The sequence below is a fragment of the Lithobates pipiens genome, unplaced genomic scaffold (assembly GCF_037356315.1).
Source record: "Lithobates pipiens isolate NorthernLeopardFrog02 unplaced genomic scaffold, aLitPip1_a1.2 Scaffold_18, whole genome shotgun sequence".
Classification (NCBI taxonomy): domain Eukaryota; kingdom Metazoa; phylum Chordata; class Amphibia; order Anura; family Ranidae; genus Lithobates; species Lithobates pipiens.
This window is the reverse complement of record NW_027507758.1, coordinates 39,256,066-39,275,073: the sequence shown is the minus strand read 5'-3', so window position 1 is coordinate 39,275,073 and position 19,008 is coordinate 39,256,066. Positions and strand designations below refer to the sequence as shown.

Genomic DNA, 19,008 nt, shown 5'->3' with positions numbered 1-19,008 from the left:
CAGCCATAGGCATTTAACATGATAGAACTAGGCAGAATTTCCCTGATAGGGCCCAGGAGCAGAACCCGAACCACCTCATAAGACGGGGGAATGTGTGCAAAATGGCATCCACAGTCCGGCAGTCAGTTAGTACACATTCAGTACTCAATTCGGGATCGGATCATAAATGTGGGTGCAGTCTCCCAGCAGCTGCCGGGGGTACAAACTTGAGCAGCGTAGCTGTATAGGGCAACAATTATGAGAACAGAGGCAATAGGATGGGGGGGGGGGGAGAAGAGTGGCCAGTTTGACATCCAAACAGGAGTATCAGAGGGTGTGCAAGGGATAACAAAGCAACATCTCCCATCCTATGGAGAACCATGGGACCTGTTGTGTTTTCCGGCAAGGGGAAACAGATAAACTTGAGGAGCTGAGCAATGGCCAGTGTAGAGGAAGTGCAGGCCTATAAGGCACTAGATATCCACGGCTCATGTAAGCAATCAACCATCCGTAATGCTCATCCTCAAGGCAGGGTGCCAATCCTGGCTGAGACCCCCTCAGGTGATGTAAAGAAACTGACAGATTCACTGTCTTTCACCCGCAGTCTGGCCAGAAACAACATGCTGTATTTTATATGTTTGGAGTGGAGCCTGGCTCTCACTGCGTCAACGGATTTTCGTTGCCTCTGCTTTTCCAGCGCATAATCCGGGAAGATCATGAGTTTGGCATTCTCAAAGCGCAATTCACCTTGCGATCTAGCCTCCCTCATTGACAGATCATGGTCACGGAAGTGGAGAAGCTTAAAGATGAAGGTGCAACGTGGTGCTCCCTGGGGCCCCCTGGTGTAGGGTATACGGTAAGCTCTCTTCACGGTAAAAATGGAGAGAAACATGCAGAGGGAAGCAATTGTTGCAGAAGGCGTTCAGCAAAGGTGGTGGGGTCAGCACCCTCAGGCTCGTTGTTTTGGGTCGGGTCTGCACCCGATAAAAGCTGGATCAAGAGCCGGTCTTCGGGAGCTCAGACACTACACGTCTGCTCCCAGTGCCATTCCGTACACGCCCCCATCTCCAAACTTTTTAAACAAAGTGTCAAGGTCCCTACTGTACCAAGCAAACTGCCATGCGGGGTCGCATTCCCAGGTGGCCCTGGCTGATCTTGAACTCATGGCTTTTTTGTTTAGTGCTCCTGTTTCTTACCTCTGAGCCACACCTCAGCTCCTTTCATGTTGCTTTCCAACCATACCTAGTTCAGCATGAAGTGCTGAGGGCGATACTCTGATTGCACCTGTCACTCTTGGATCAGCTGAGACAGGTTACCTAATCTGCTGGGTATAAAAGACTGCCTCACTCTGAGGGCCTTGACAGTTCATTGTCTCATGTTTGCCAAGTGTTCCTGGTTTCTGTTACAGTGTTCCAAGACTGCCCCCGGCTTCTGACCCTGGCTCAGTTTATCGTTTATCCTGTCTTCCGGAGTCCTTGACTACGGCTTTACCTCGACTATCCCTTGGCAATTTCCTGTTAAAGTCCCCTTGCCCAGATTCACAGCTCAGGTAGCTTCTTACCTTGCTACCGAGTGCTGTGTGTATTTGCAAGGGTGAGCATACATCTCTGCAATATGGACTCCAACCAAGGTAAGCCCTTACACAAAGGTCCAGTTTACTGTCCTTAAGACTATCTATTTGGGTGCCAGACTATGGCAATTGGTATTAGAAAAGGTCCCAATGTCAGTGGAAAATACAATGCCCCATTTTTGGTGTCATTGGGAGGAATTGTGCCCCTTCATTGGGGTCAGTGGGGAGGGGGCGGTGTATGCCCCATTGTGAATGAAATAGTGCCACAAGGGCCAGATAAAAGCAAGCAAAGGGCGACAGTTTGGAGACCACTGCTCTAGAAGCCGGAAATCACTATAGTAGACACCATTACTCCAGTGATCTCCACTAGCTTCCTGGTCCCACACCTATTGACTGCCCTGCTGCATTATGAATACAGGAGGTTGTCAGCTCAATATAGGTGAGATTCAGACATAGCTTTGCACTTTCTTAATAAATGCAAAGTGTTCTCTGATTAGACAAGGTGGAGGGGCGGGGTGGTGATGCCATACTCTCCACCTCATCCTATCAGAGAATGCTTTGCCTTCTCTAATGCTTCAACTGACACACACAAGGAACAGGCACATGTTGGCTAAACAAAAAAAAATGTTTTAGTAGAGACAAACTTTTTACTCACAGATTAAAATGCAATTGTGTTGAGAAGATTTTTGTGACATCCGGAAATTCACGAATCCCTGTGTTGCAGATACTCCTAGATTTAAACAGATATAGATATAAAAATAACATTATTATATACGTTACTTACACTTTGCCCTGAATTAACTATGATAATTTGAAGGGCTAGGGGTGGATTTACTAATGGCAATGAGACAGTTCTGGGACAAGCTCATACAGTGCCCAGGGCAAAGATGCCAAATTGCACCCCTTCATTATGTGTGAGCTTATGAGGAAGAGGGGGAGAGAGAGAGAGAACATCCTGCGCCTCCTCCAGGCTCTTTCCTCCGCTCCTTGCCACTTCCAGTGCTGGGCTGACAAAAGTAGTGATGCCACTGTCACTACTCCCGTCAGCCTTGTAGTAGAAGGAACTTGCAGAAACCCCATCCCTATAATACATGCTGTGCCCAGGACAGCCGTCCCTTCTGCCCCCCACCTTGTCACAGCCCTGCAAATAGGCTGTTCACTTTGCAGATTCCTTTTTCCTAACCTTAGTGAGCAAGGAGAAGCTCTGCTGACTTCCATCATTCAATCAAGTGCAAATAAAAAAAAATAATGAAATATGCCTTGCATGTCATTGGTTATTCTGTGCAAAGTGATTATTCAACACATTCATTAAGCCGTAGCTCGCAACTGTCCCCGATTTCGAGGGACTGTCCCTGATTTTGAATGAAGTCCATCTGTCCCTCTTTCCTTCTCATTTGTTCCTCATTTTGGTCAGATCTATATAGTTGTATATAAAATGTGGGTTTAACTAATCATTTTTTTGTATAATTATCTTTTAAGGGGGTGTGGCAGGGAAGTGTCTACATACTTTTGCTAACAGATGTCCTTTATTCCCATCTCAAAAAGTTGGGATGTATGGCTAAGCGAAGGGTACATTTTCTTCTCTTTGCCTCTAGTAAGTTGCCCCCTTAGTAACTGTAGACCGCAAGGGCAAGTAAAGCAAAATCAAGGAACAAGAGTAAAGTAAAGACATAGTTTAACCACCTGCCGACTATGTAATCCCACACTTCCGCGTAGCCGAATTCGTGCTGCTGGCGGCTCGCTACCACTGTGATGTACAGCGGGAGCCGACCAGCAAGTAACGCAGGCTCGATGTCCTTCGGCATGTGCCGATTATTTGTTACACAGGCAGAATGGCTGTTTGCCTAAACAAGGTAGATTGCCTTTCTGTCAGTACAGAAGGCATAGATTCTGTGTTCCTGAAAAGCATGGACACAGATCAATGCCTTCCCTTAGTAAAAGCACCTCCCACACAGTGCACAAACATTGGTTAGGAACACATTCAACCCTTTGATCGCCCCTGATGTTAACTCCCTCTGGATTGTGCTTGATTAGCTGCTCCCCTTGGCTGTAACAGTCAAGGAATGTCAGCTCTAAAACTGTGAAGTAAAAAAATTGTTGATGCTTCAATCTCATTCATCACAGCAGAGATCGGAGAACTGATGTTCCTCCTCTTCTGTGGATCCCGAGCTCTCTGGCGGAATGGGACAGCCTGAAAACCACAGTGGGTGGCAATGGGAAGTGTGGTAACCCTTCTCGGTACCGTAAAAGTGATTGGACAGCTGTAGAGCCACCCAGATCCATTTTACTAGACAGCCTAGATTGGCACCTTTAAAAAAAAAAAAAAAAAAAAAAAGATTATGATTGCATCTACAGCAATGATCATTGAAAAAACACGTGCTGACAGGCCGTACATATAAGTACTGTGGCCAGTAATTAGCTTGTCAAAAATGAAACCGGAATTAAAGGGCAACTAAACTCTCCTATTGTTTTCAGCCAAGGCACATGTCGGAAATGTAACAGCATTTTTGAAACTGTTAAATTGATGAATTCAGTTCCACTTTCATCAAATTTATATGGTCAGTCCACATAAAATGAACATATTTTGTTCTTTTCCTCATATTTTCATTTAAAATTATTTCATCTCATGGACAATGCAACCAGTGCAAATTTTATGTCAAATTTTGATTTGATTTTAGCCAGTCTTTTGACTAAAATGCCATTTTAGTTTTAGTTATATTTTAGTCATCTGAATTGTAGTTTTTGTCATATTTTAGTCATCTGAATTGTGTTTATTTTAGTCGTATTTTAGTCAACTAAAATCATTTTAGTCAACTAAAATCATTTTAGTCAACTAAAATCATTTTAGTCGACTAAAATCATTTTAGTCGACTAAAATGTAATGGGTTTACAGTAGGTGACCGTGATATTGTGCTTCTAGCAGCGAGATTGACACCCTACGAGCTTCGTCGCGGGAGCCAGCGCCGAGCTGGCTCGCATCGGGAAAACGGGCGGGGAGCTTATCGGAATCTGGAAGCCCCCTTTAACAAGGTGACCCCCAGATCCCGCCCCCCCCATGTGAATTGGTAATGGGGTATATAAATGTACCCCTACCATTTCACAAAAAAGTGACAAAAAGGTTAAAAAAAAGTTTAAAAAGACATTCTGAACATCTAGAGTGACTTCAGTGCTTCTGCTGTGAACTTTGAGGATGAATTGCTCCATGTTGCATACAACTACAGAGGTTTACTGCTGAGTTTGTTACTGAAGTAATGATCCTGGATTGTACGGTGGTATTTCCACAATCTTCCATGCAAGTAAAGGCCTTGGCTGGGCTATAGCCACATGCCTGGTTTTGCTTGCCATCTGGTAAGCAAGTTTTTCTAAAGGTGGTGGCACACTTTGTTGAACTCGAATGAACTCACTGTGCTGTCAATACTAGAAGAATCTGGTTTATTATTTAATCATTTCGGCCATTAGAAACATGATATTATTTCCACAATCAAATATTTTGCAATAATTGGACCATATTAGCGTGGCTTCTCCTATCTACATTATCTGACAGAAATGCAGAGGTACCAATATTTTTGACCGTGACTGTAGCGCCAAGGAAACTGGAAGTTTGCGTGGGTAAACGTCCCTCTATCACATTTTCGTTCATTGATGAGAATGGGAATTAAGTTTCGTCATATTTTTCATCAATTGACAAAAATGTGAGGTCATTTTTGTTTAGCTTTCGTCACTGGAAGCATGCTGTTGATGAACATTATGACGAAAATGTTTTCGTAGATGAAATGAACACTGAATGCAATAGGAGAAGAAGGAACACTAAAACTGCAAACCGGGTAAGATTAAAGCCAAAAAGTGCATGTCAGCCATAGCTTACCCATGAAGTTCCACTTTTAGGTGGACTTACTCTTTAACCTATATTGGTTTGGAAATGTGAGCCCAGTCTGTACTTATCTAATCATCAGACTAGAAATAAATACACAAAATGTGCTTTATACTCGGAGTCATGCCATTCCACATTTTCTCGGTATGTGTAACAATAACAAATCCAGCAATGGTCTTATTTATTCAAGTACCTGTTTACCATAGAAATGAGTCCAATAAATATGTAAAGTGTGCTTGCATGACTTTTATGTTAGTTTTTTTTATTAAGCATGTTCAATAGATTTAAAAAATAATTGGCTATTACTGCAGAATAACATGAACGTGCAAAACAACACGAGGGCTTTAAATCTTTTGGGATGTTTCTTATGAATAAACGACTTGCAATTTAGGTGATTAATTTACAGGCCGAGATACAGTTCTATAATTCTAGCCTGAAGATGTCAGCTAAAGAATACGCTACGTGATTAAATGCACCAACCGCCCCAACAGGTCATCTGGCACACTGGAGCAGGAGAAGCAAAGCCTGGTGTCCTAATTAAATAAGAGAAGGTCTCCAGGTTGAGTTCTGAGGCAGTTCCTGAATGTGGATTGGGGGTGTGTGTGCTGTTAATCAAACAGGAGAGGTCATTCAAGACCTGGTGCTTTTATGATATTACTGTATTAATAACCAATAAAACTGCCAGCAAATCGATTGCTAATTTCATACTGCTGTCACAAACGTGTCAAGCCTTTCTCATAACATCACTGGATGTCAATCTTTGAAGGAACACTATTAAACAATATTAGGAAGCAAAAGGAAGAAATGTATAAGTTTACATAACCCAGAGGTCCATTTTTAATACTGTATAGGCTTGTCGGCAGGGCCGTCTTTAAGGCAGGGCAAAAGGGACAGCTGCCCAGGGCCCTGTCATTGTTGTGGGGCCCAAAACAGCTGCCTCATACTTGCCAACTATCCCAGTTTACATTCCCTTGAAGTTTTAGTCCTGTGCTGCTACTAATGCTGTCCAGCTCTGCCCTATTGTTGTGTACTGATGACTCACCTGCAGACCCTGTATTTACATGTAAATACTGGCATTCATATGTAAATAGCAGTCACATGCATATGTAAATACCTGAGGCCAACGGCATTGATATGTAAATAAAGGCAGCATTCATAGGTATATCATGCCCCCCTTGCAGTGAGGTGAAGATGTGCTGTAACCTATCGCAACCAGTGAGCAGTATTACTGTACAGTAATCTCTAGCAGCCAATCAACAAGCAGAAATGTGCTGTAACCTCTAGCAACTAATCAGTTAGCCTTAAGGAGTGCTGTAACCTCTAGCAACCAGTCAGTAAGCAGTAATGATATGCTGTAACCTCTGGCAACCAATCGCAATTGCTGCCTGATCTGATACAGTAAACTGATTTTAAGTCTAGCTGCTATTTATTGTATGTCTCAGAGAAGGTGGAGAGCGAAATTGCATGGGGGGGGGGGGCTAAGAAAATTTTTGCCCGGGGTCCAATCAATATTAAAGATGGCCCTGCTTGTTGGTTTCATAAAAATCTGAAATTACTGGTATGTTTATTATATAGACCTAAACATGTGATAGCACACGATCAGGGCCACCAATAGGGGTAGAGCCAGCCCTCCTGTATGGGGCCTGGGTCCCATTAGTTCAGCATGAAGCCTGGGGGTACTCTTTAAATACCTTTGGGCAATGGGCACATACACAGTAATCCCTTTGGCCAGTGGCTCCCAGCAATTAAATAAACGTTCCCCATGCTCCACCAGTTCAGCAGCAGGGGCAATACCTTTGGGCACATGCACAGTAACCCATGGGCTCCCAACAATTAAATAAAAGTTCCCTTTGTTCCATTAACTCAGTAGCAGGGTCCAAGGACAGTGAGGGGTAAAACAGAATAGCCCCGGGACTTTAAACGAGGTGGGAGAGATTTGGGACACGCTTGTTTAAAGTCCCGGGGCTATTCTGTTTTTTCCTGTGTATTTTAGGGATGGAGGTGTGTGGGAGGTCATCCCAGACCTTAAAATTTTATTTTCAAGGACAGTGAGGGGACTATTTACTCAATCCTCCCTGTGCTGCACTTGACAAGTAAAGTTCTGGCCTCTACTTCTATATCAATTCCACGAGGGCAAGCCAGAACTTTACTTTAATTTCAAGACCACAATATTTACTAATAAACATTTAAGAAGACTACTGGTCTTCGGTGGTTCAAATCCCAACCATGACACTACCTGCCTGGAGTTTGCATGTTCTCCCTGTGCCTGCGTTTGTTTCCTCCGGGTACTCTGGTTTCCTCCCTCCAAAGACATGCTGGTAGGTTAATTGGCTTCTGTTCAACATTGGCCCTAGTATAGAAATGTGAGTTGGGGACCTTGGATTGTGGGCTCCTTGAGGGTAGGGACCGATGTGAGTGTGCGATGTATGTGTCGAGTACTGTGTAAAATTGACAGCGCTATATGGGTACCTTAACCACTTAAGGACCGCCGCATGTAATTATACGTTGGCACAATGGCACGAACAGGCACAATCATGTACCTGTACGTGCCTGCCTTCCTATCGGACCCCCTCCCGCTGGCTGCGGCGGTCCATTTCGCTTCAGGAGAGATCCGGGATGAGGGCATGGACGTTGGTTTCTGGCCATCCCCTCGATTGCTCCTGGCGAATGAGAAGCTTCCCCTGCCTGTGTAGTGTAAACACAGGCAGGAGGAAGTGATGTCACTCTCCTCGGGGCGGTCTTTTTGACCCGACGGTGAGGAGAGAAGACATCCTAGTAAGTGCACCAACACTACACTGACATGTAGGTACACATAGGCACACAAATCACCCCCCGATCACCCCCCCCCCTCCCAGTCACAGTGTCACTGATTGCAGTGATCATTTATTTACTGATCACTGCATTTAGTGTCAGTTGTGACTGTAAAAAGTGTCAGGGCAGTTAGTGTTAGATCCAGGGTAGCCCCCTACCCCCCAATAAAGATTTCAACCCCCTGATTGCCCCTAGAGTTAACCCTTTCACCCCCTTTTGCCAGTGTCACTAAGCGATCGTTTTTCTGATTGCTGCATGCAGTGTCACTGGTGCCGCTAGGTAGCTAGTTATTTTTTAGGTTCACCGCCAGGTTTTTATAGCATTAGGTACCCCCATATACTACCTAATAAAGGTTTTAACCCCTGATTGCCCCTAGAGTTAACCCTTTCACCAGCGATCACCGTATAAGTGTCACTGGTGACGCTGGTTAGCCAGCTAGTTATTTAGTTATTTAGGTTCCCCGTCAGGTTTTTATATAACGTCCGGGACCCCCATATACTACCTAATAAAGATTTTAACCCCCTGATTGCCCCCAGGTAACCCTTTCACCCCCTTTTGCCAGTGTCACTAAGCGATCCTTTTTCTGATCGCTGCATTAGTGTCCCTGGTGCCGCTAGGTAGCTAGTTATTTTTTAGGTTCACCGCCAGGTTTTTATAGTGTTAGGTACCCCCATATACTACCTAATAAAGATTTTAACCCCCTGATTGCCCCTAGAGTTAACCCTTTCACCAGCGATCACCGTACAAGTGTCACTGGTGACGCTGGTTAGCCAGTTAGTTATTTAGGTTCCCCGTCAGGTTTTTATATAGCGTCAGGGACCCCCATATACTGCCTAATAAAGGTTTTAACCCCTGATTGCCCCTAGTTAACCCTTTCACCAGTGATCACTGTATAAGTGTTACAGGTGACTCTGGTTCGTTAGTTTGCTTTTTATAGCATCAGGGCACCCACCATTTATTACCCAATAAAGGTTTAACCCCTTGATCACCCGGCGGGTGATATCAATTAGGTTTTATGGTCAGATAGGGTCTGCGTCGCCCCAGGAAGCGCTAGGTTAGTGGCAGTACCGCTAACACCCATGCACAAAGCATACACCTCCCGTAGTGGTATAGTATCTGAACAGATCAATATCTGATCTGATCAGATCTATACTAGCGTCCCCAGCAGTTTAGGGTTCCAACGCATTGTTAGCGGGATCAGCCCAGATACCCGCTAGCACCTGCGTTTTGCCCCTCCGCCCAGCCCACCCACGTGCAGTATCGATCGATCACTGTCACTTACAAAACACTAAACACATAACTGCAGCGTTCACAGAGTCAGGCCTGATCTCTGCGATCGCTAACAGTTTTTTTTGGTAGCGTTTTATATTTAAATCCTGTAAGTGGTGCTTGGATTTCGGGGCCCCGTACGCAGCTAGGCTCCCAAAAAGTCCCCCACATGTGGTATCCCGTACTCGGGAGAAGCAGCAGAATTTATTTTGGGGTGTAATTTCACATATGCCCATAGCATGTGTGAGCAATATATCATTTAGTGACAACTTTGTGCAAAAAAAAAAAGTTTGTAATATTCCCGCAACTTGTGGCAAAATATAAAATATTCCATGGACTCAACATGCCTCTCAGTAAATGGCTTGGGGTGTCTACTTTCCAAAATGGGGTCATTTGAGGGGGTTTGTCCCCAAGTGAGAAGGGGTCCCTGGCCCCAGGGGAGATGGGGTTCCTGTCCCCAGGGAATATGGGGGGGGGCCCTGTCCCTAGGGGAGATTATGGGGGCCCTGTTCTAAAGGAAGATGGGGTCCCTGTCCCCAGGGGAGATGATGGGGTCCCTGCCCCCAGGGGAGATGATGGGGCCCTGCCCCCAGGGGAGATGATGGGGCACTGCCCCCAGGTGAGATGATGGGAGCCTTGTCCCCAAAGGGGGAAGGGGTCCCTGTCCCCAAGTGAGATGGGGTTCCTGTCCCCAGGGAAGATGGTGGGGGCCCTGTCCCCACAGAAGATGATGATGGGGGCTCTGTCCTCAAGGAAGATGGGGTCCCTGTCCCCAGGTGAGATGATGGGGCCCCTATCCCCAGGGGAGATGATGATGGGGCCCTGTCCTCAAGGATGATGGGGCCCCTGTCCCCAGGGGAGACGATGGGAGCCTTGACCCCAAGTGAGAAGAGGTCCCTGTCCCCAGTGGAGATGGGGTTCCTGTCCCCACGGAAGATGGTGGGATGGTGGGGGCCCTGTCCCCAGAGGAGCTGATGATGGGACCCTGTCCTCAAGGAAGATGGGGTCCCTGTCCCCAGGTGAGATGATGGGGCCCTATCCCCAGGGGAAATGATAGGGCCCCTGTCCCCAGGGGAGATGGAGGGCCCTGTCCCCAAGGGAGATGAAGGGGGTCCCTGTCCTCAAGTGGGATGGGGTTCCTGTCCCCAGGGAAGATGGTGGGGGCCCTGTCCCCAGAGAAGGAGGGGCCCCAGTTGCCAAGGGAGAGGAGATGATGGGTACTTTGTCCCCAAGTGAGAAGTAGATTTTTTATTTTTTGTATGTTCTGCCTCACCTGCCTCCCCTGATTGCATGTCCCTGAAACCAGAGTACCCGGAGGAAACTCACCCAGGCACAGGGAGAACAAGGAAACTCCAGACAGGTAGTGCCATTGTTGGGATTCAAACGTATGGCCCTAATGCTGCTAGACAGAAGTGCCAACCACTTAGACACTGTGCTGCTCACATTAAAGTGATTGTAAAGTCTCGTTTTTTTTTCCCTATAAAAATAACAAACATGTTATACCTGCTCTGTTGCAGTGGATTTGCACAGAGCAGCCCTGAATCTCCTCTTCTCGGGTCCCTCATCTGTGATCCTGGCCCCTCCCTCCTATTCAGTGCCCCCACAGCAAGAAGCTGCTATGGGGGCACCCGAGTCACAGCAAGAAGCTTGCTATGGGGGCACCCGAGTCACAGCAAGAAGCTTGCTATGGGGGCACCCAAGTCATAGCTCCCCGTGTCCATTCAGACACAGAGCCTCAACCCGGACCGACTTCTCTCTGCCCTGATTGGCTAGCTTACTTTGACAGACAGCAGCGGCAGCCAATGGCGATGCTGCTGTGTCTTAGCCAATCAGGAGAGAGAATCTCTGACAACTGTGGCACTCATTGACATCGCTGGTCAGAGAGGGACCTCAGGTAAGTGTTGGGGGAGGTTGCTACACACAGAAGGCTTTTTATCTTAATGCATAAAATGCATTAAAATAAATAAAAACCTTCTGACTTTACAACTACTTTAGTCTCAAGAGAGAGCACCAACAAATTAGAATTGGAATATGATTGCATAATATTTAGATTTGTATTTCTAGATTATACCATTTATATCTATATGGTTATAGCAATCACATTTTCATACAGTTAAGAACATAGAAATGCTCATCCAGTACACATTATTACTTAATAAAATATTATTTTGTAAACGGCATACTGTGTAAATGAATGTGTGCCGTTGTCTTAGTATGAGGTCATCTCCATTTTATTATCAGAATATAATAATATTTTTAAATGATGTTTTCTTCGCTTCCATGAATGCACTGAAGCATCAAGCCATTTATCAAACAAAGCAATACATAGGCAGTACAGGTAATATAAATCAATTTCAGGGTCCTACTAATTACATTTCAAGCCACTCAAGCTTGATATCTTTTGATGGATTAATAGTTTAACATTGGCTGTAGTATGTATATGTATTAGGTTTCCAAGTGCAAAATGCTACCTCCATAAAAAAATAAAAAAAAATGTTTTTTATGCTCCTACTGTATTTTTATTTAAAGGGAAATTTCAGATTTGATTGAGTTTCCAATAATGCCAGAGGTATTTAAAAATCTGATTTTAATGGTGCCATTTTTTTGTTATGTTTTATACTTTTGCTTATATCTGCTATAGATTTTGTCAATTTGCTTCCAGCAGCAAGAATTTTTTTATTACCGTATTTTTATTTCCTTTTCCTATATATTTATCTAACAAGTTTGTTAAATATTATTATTTACATCTTATAAAATAGTACCTATAGTGTGGGTGTACGTAGCTTTTGTACCTTCTGATTTTTATCTTATAATAGTTATTTTCTCCCGAACAAGACTGTTATCATTGTGCAATTTAATTCAATGTTACATTCTCTTGTATTAAAATAAAGAGTTTTCAAAACCTTGGTTATTTTGGTAAGTACATTGTTAAAACAGCAACATAACTATACATAACGTGGGATATTGAGGTTGATATTCATTATATCGTCAAATTGGATCTCTAGAGCAGGCCATGTAGCTGTTAACAAGTTTCACTGTAATTACCTTTGGAGTGATAGGTTGGTTTAAGAACATGACAGAGTAATTGTGAGATAGGAGAGGGATCAGAACAAGACTTGGGGGATTGAATAGACCTATGGAGACATGATGGAGGAAATGCTATAATTATGTAGGACTGAACGAAGTTTGGAATTCCTTGGCGATTATATTTATATTCATATTATTTAGATATACTGTATATCTGATCCAAGGATCACATGCTCCTTTAAAGGAAGTCATTATACTAGTTATAATACTATGTATATATATTTCTTTTTTATGTATAGTGGTCCAGGAGATTTTATTTTTGGAATAGCCCAAAATGTATCTTGAGCTTTTTCCAAGAGTGGGCTTTTGAGATTTTCTTTAGGATTATGTAAGAAATGAGGGATCTTAAATCTTGAGATATTCAAGATTTCTTTAAAAGTATATTATGTTGGGATAAAGATACACTATATCAGTGATGGCGAACCTTGGCACCCCAGATGTTTTGGAACTACATTTCGCATGATGCTCAACTACACTGCAGAGTGCATGAGCATCATGGGAAATGTAGTTCCAAAACATCTGGGGTGCCAAGGTTCGCCATCACTGCACTATATAGTCAAAAGTATTGTGAAGCCTGCCTTTACACACACATGAACTTTAATGGCACCCCAGTCGTAGTCCGTAGAGTTCTATATTGCGTTGGCCCATCCTTTAAAGCTATAACAGCTTCAAATCTTCTGGGAAAGCTGTCCACAAGGTTTAGGAGTGTGTCTATGTTAATATTTGACCATTCTTCCAGAAGCGCATTTCTGAGGTCAGGCACTAATGTGAATGAGAAGGCCCGGCTCCCAGTCTCCGCTCTAATTCATCCCAAAGGTGCTCTATCCGGTTGAGGTCAGGACTCTGTAGGTCAGTCAAGTTCCTCCACTCGAAACTCGCTCATCCATGTCTTTATGGACCTTACTTCGTGCACTGGTCCAAATCATTTGGTGCAGGGGGGGATTATGGTGTGGGGTTGTTTTTCAGGGGTTGGGCTTGGCCCCTTAGTTCCAGTGAAGGGAACTCTTAAGGCATCAGCATACTAAGACATTTTGGACAATTTCATGCTCCCAACTTTGTGGGAACAGTTTGGAGATGGCCCCTTCCTGTTCCGACATGACTGCGCACCAGTGCACAAAGCAAGGCCCATAAAGACATGGATGAGTGAGTTTGCTGTGGAGGAACTTGATTGGGTGGGCCAACTCAATATTGAACCCTACGGACTAAGACTGGGATGCCATTAAAGTTCACGTGCGTGTAAAGGCAAGTGTCACAATACTTTTGACAATACAGTGTATATGAGTATGGGTAATGGAATGAATTCAATTTTACATTTAAAAAATCTTTAACTATGGGGAATTGCCACCATAGATGATGTTTTTTGCCACCATAGATGATGTATCTTGTCTATTTAGTTGCAAATATGGAAACAGTGGGGGACATTGAAAGATATTTTTTAGTTTTCACTTTTAATTATTTTGTTTATTATGTTTCCGTATGAAAGAAATATCAAAAACGGTCATAATAATCCGAAAACCTCAATCGCATATAGTCTGAGCAAATTGGTATCATCAAGTCATAATGAACCTTCAGATTCCATTTTAGTTCTTTTAGTCATTCAAAGCATAAAGCTTGCCCTGCACTATTTTTTGTTAGAAATTTTCATTTTAACAACTGTACTTCTGTCTCGGCCTGATTACACGGTTTCTGACAATCGTCTGGGGTGTAAGCCTACTATAGAAAAATGTGACCCCCAAAATGAAACACCTGTGATGAGATTTTCGCATCATGTGTGCAAACCTACGATGACTTCCTGAATGGCAAGGTGGCGTAGACGCGTGCGGGCCAAGCCTCCCTATGAGGATTTGACTGTTTACCGCATCAAACGTGTCATCCTCTTGAAACTTCCTTTTGGACAAGATGGCGTGGACGTGTGTGGGTCAAGCCAGTGAGCTTAATCAGCCAGAGCTCAGGGAACCCCTAGCACACTCTGGAGAAACCTTAGGGTACCACAGAACCCTGGTTGAGAATGGCTGCTTTATAATATTCTCCTTCACTCCTCCTCCATCAGAAGGTGGTGGGGAAGCAGAGGAGCTGGATCAGCACAGAGTAATTTGACTTTCCAAGAAGAAGGTTCAGACATAATTCAATATAATCTTTTTTTAACTGCTAAAAGCCTTTCCCGACATAAAAAGAGTGACAGATGTCCTTTTTTGTCGTCATTAGAGTCTGCTGTCCCTGACAGCCTTTTGAAGGCTTTTGCAGTAGTCAGAAAGCTTCTTATTTTAGCATCCATGTATTTCTATGACTTAATGACAATTTACAGCAACAGGGGATCATTAGAGACTGGGCAAAGGTAATCTCACTGAAAATCAAAAAAGAAACAAACTGCAGAAGTGACAACCAGAGCTCCATGTGATTGATCGAACAAACTACTTATGTTGTAGGGTCCAAAGCATACACAGCCATGCACGCTAGAGAATAAAAATGTACAGAGATTGGTTATTTTATGGCCATTTCGCGCTTTGGGTACATTTTCCTACAGAGAAAGATGTTTCGACAACACAGATTATATACCTCTGATCTTTTCACCAGTTCTCTATTGCTAAAGGCCAATTGAACGTTCACTTTGAGGCTGGGTTCACACACATGCGAATTGGATGCGGCTTTCCCCGCATCCAATTCGCATGACTGGAGACTGTGACCGACTCTCAACGGAGCCGATTCACAAAGCTCCAGGGCAATCGTGGTCCGCATTTAAAAGGGGTCCTGTGTATCATTGGTTCTGATTCAAATGCAAATTCAGGCAAAAAATTGGACCTGATTCACACATGAATTGGTAAGCAGGGACACCCCAAATGCCCTGCTGTGACCCACGGCCACAGCATATGTGAACCCAGCCTAAATTAGCTAAATGCATTGCAGGTGCATCAAAACAGACTAATGCTGGGCACCTTCACCTAGAATATGACATCAGCAGACTTGGCTAGAACATTCTATAGCAGCCATTCTCAACTAGGGCTCCATGGAATTCTAGGGTTCCTCCAGAAGCTGATAGGAGTTCCTTGAGCTGTAACTGACTGACTTCTTATCAGATGGTGCCTGCTTAGTTACAGGTCTAATGCCCCTTGCTAGAGCCAGCGGAATGATGCCAATGATCTATTTGGCTGTCTATTTAGATGTTACCATCAATATAAGAGTAATTTTCCCACTGACCCCTGATGAATTTATTTGATCGGGGTTCCCCAAAACCTTAAAGTTATTTTAAGCATTCCTTTAGAGTAAAAAAGTTTAGAATAGTTGCACTATAGCATTGGTCTCCAAACTGTAGTGCAGGCGCCACAATCAGCCTTTTGCTTGTCTTTGTCTGACCCGAGGGCACCTTTCCATTCATTGACAACAAGGCATAACTCCTGCCACTAACACCAGCCCTATTGCTCCCAATGACACCATTGATGTGGTGCAATTACTCCCACTGACACCAACGATGGGGAACTATTCTTCCCACTGCCATCAACGATGGGGAACTATTCCTCCCACTGCCATCAACGATGGGGCACTATTCTTCCCACTGACACCGGGACTTTTTCTACTCCCACTAGCCATGGGTCTCTTTTGCTTGCAGTATAATGTAACAAAGATGGAAATCAAAGTGCCACACCACTACTAAGAGGGTCCGATGCAACTTTATTCCAATAAAAGTCTCTGGAACAATCTAAAAAGTATCCAATGCATTTTAGGGGTCCATAAACACCCTCGTCATCGGGGCTTGATTGACAGGAATGTGACTAGACTAGCAGTGAGTTGGACCTTTATAGTTATTTTTTCCAGTGTGATAGCAGGCACAGGCCTTGTCAGCAGCTGGTATATAGCAGGGTCTCTATAAGTAGAAGAGTGTGGTAGATGGGAGGATTGAAAGTAAAGTTTCCATTAACGCCTTGACAAACCAAATGTTACAACGTAGGATGATCTTTGAAAAGTCCTAGGCCAAATGAATGTAGATAAAGAAAATGATGAAAAATAAGGTTAACTATGATTTCCCTTCTGCTAAACACCATTCCTGACATGAAAAGGGTGACAGGTGTTTTTTTTTTTTGTCACTAGAGTCTGCTGTCCCTGACAGCTTTTAAAGACTTTTGCCGGTGCCAGAAAGCTTCTTATTTTAGCAGTAACAATAATTTACAGCAACAGGGGATCATTAGTGACTGGGTAAAGGTAATCTCATTGCAAATCAAAAAACAACACTCTGCAGAAGAGACAACCAGAGCCAGATGAGATTTATCAAAGACATTAATTATGTCGTAATGTCCTAAGCAAGGCAGTCATGCAAGTTTGAGAAAACAAGAAATATAAGGCGGCTGTTGTTTTCTGTCCATTATATTTGGGTAAATTTTCCTGCAGTGAAAAGTGTTTCAACAAAACACATTCAATTTCACCTCTGATCTCTTCTCCAGTTGTCTTTTGTTAAAGTGGTTCTGAAGTCAGAAGGTTTTTAATCTTAATGCATTCTATGCATTAAGATACCAAAAGCCTTCTGTGTGCAGCAGTCCCCCTAATAATTACCTGAGCCCCATCTCGATTCAGCAATGTTGCACGAGAGTCACGGTTGTCTCATTGGCTGATGTGTGCTGATGAGACTGCACTGATGTGCACTTATGGGCAGCACTGATGAGGCAGCACGGATGTGCACTGATGAGGGGGCACAGATGAGGATGCACTGATATGCCGCACTGATGGATGGCACTGAGATGCAGCACTGTTAAGCTCTGATAGGCGGCACTAATAGGTGGCACTGATGGGCACTGATGGGCACTGATAGACGGCACTTATGGACAATGATAGGTGGCACGCATAGGCGGCACTGATGGGCACTAGAGATGGATGAACAGTTCAGCCCGAGCATGAGTTCGGGCAGAACATTGGCTGTTCGCTCGTTAGATGAACAACCCGATTTATGGGGGTGTCCGACCATTTGTTCTAGCCACCAAATGACCACAATGCACTGCTTCTCCACACAGTACATTGGAATCCCTGATTGGCTGAAGTAATAAAAACTTTGCGGAATCAGGACACAGAGCACTGTCAGGTGACTCGATCAAATCATGGCTCATTACTCTTAGTCCCGCCCCACACAATAAAAGTATTCTTTCAATAGCAGTCATTTTTAGTGTGATAACTGTGTGGAGAGAGATAAAACAGGGCTCTGTTCAGTGCTATTAGACAGTTAGTATGCTATAGTGTGCTATTCTGATTCTATAGTCAGTGTAGAATATCAGTTTAGTGTGAATCTAGTGATAGTTCAGTCAGTGAGATTGTAGTTTGGCTACCATTTGTCTTTACATTAGTGTGAATCTAGTGATAGTTCAGTCAGCGTGAGTGTAGTAAGTGACCATTCATTCTTACTTTAATGTCACTTTAGTGTGTATCAAGTGATAGTTCAATCAGTGTGAGTGTAGTGACCATTTAACACAGTATATTTCAGTGCATTACTGCAAGTTTAACGCCGTATATTTCAGTGCTTACTGCAAGTTTAATGTTGCATATTTCAGTGCGTTAGTGCATGTTTAACGCAGTATATTTCTGTGTGTTACTGAGCTTTTGGCGCAGTATGATGCATTGCATCAGTGCAGTTTTACTGCAGTATATTATAGTGTATCAGTGGAGTGTGTCTATGTAGTGAGTACTCATGTTAAAATACACAAAACCCCACTTTCCAATGATTACAGTACATCCATGTATGTATTTCCAGATCTTTATTACATTTTGTTAATAAGCCTCCCCATCATGTCTGGGAGAACAACAAGTAGAGGCAGACTTTCCCATTGCACTGTGAGGGGGCCAGCAGTGTATGTGCCCACAGGCAAAGGTGGACAGGGTCAGTCCTCAGGCAGTGCATCATTTCCTTTAGTGATGTTGCCCATGCTATCCAGCCACAGCATGCAGAGGAGGTGGTGGACTGGCTTACTAAACCATCCTCATCCTCTGTCACCCAAGCAGAGACTAGTGCACAGTCCACTGAGTGGAAAAACCTGCCTCCTTGTCCAGAGTTATTCCTGCCATAGCCCCAGCATCAGGCATGGAGGAGTCAGCTGAGTTATTTGAACAGAGCGTCAGCCACTTGCTCCATTACTTGATTCACACGTTGGTTCTGAGGTTCAGGAAGCCAGGAACATGAGCCTACAGAGAGGGAAGAACACTGGTACACAAATTGGCAGTCATGTTCCCCCAGCTGCAGCATATTGCTAAGTTGTCTCTAGTGGTAATGAGGATGGAGGAGATGATTATGATGAGGTCACTGACATGACTTGGGTGCCGGATAGGGCAGAGGAGGAAAGTGAGGGTGAGGCACAACCCCAATGAGGCAGCCATCATATAAGAGTAAAGGACAGCCACCCTATTCCATTGCATTGTGGAGCTGTTATCTCTTGGCCCACTTCCCACA

At 44.0% G+C, this 19,008-nt stretch overlaps 1 protein-coding gene across 2 annotated transcripts in view; it reads right to left on the bottom strand.

The window, feature by feature from the left end:
* The window catches only part of LHCGR (luteinizing hormone/choriogonadotropin receptor), a 225,149-nt gene that overhangs the window by 65,177 nt on the left and 140,964 nt on the right, over nucleotides 1–19,008 (bottom strand). For both annotated transcript variants that reach the window (XM_077485600.1, XM_077485599.1), the window contains exon 5: nucleotides 2,205–2,279. In XM_077485600.1, coding sequence (XP_077341726.1) covers nucleotides 2,205–2,279 — 75 coding nt within the window. The remainder of the gene's footprint in view (nucleotides 1–2,204; nucleotides 2,280–19,008) is intronic.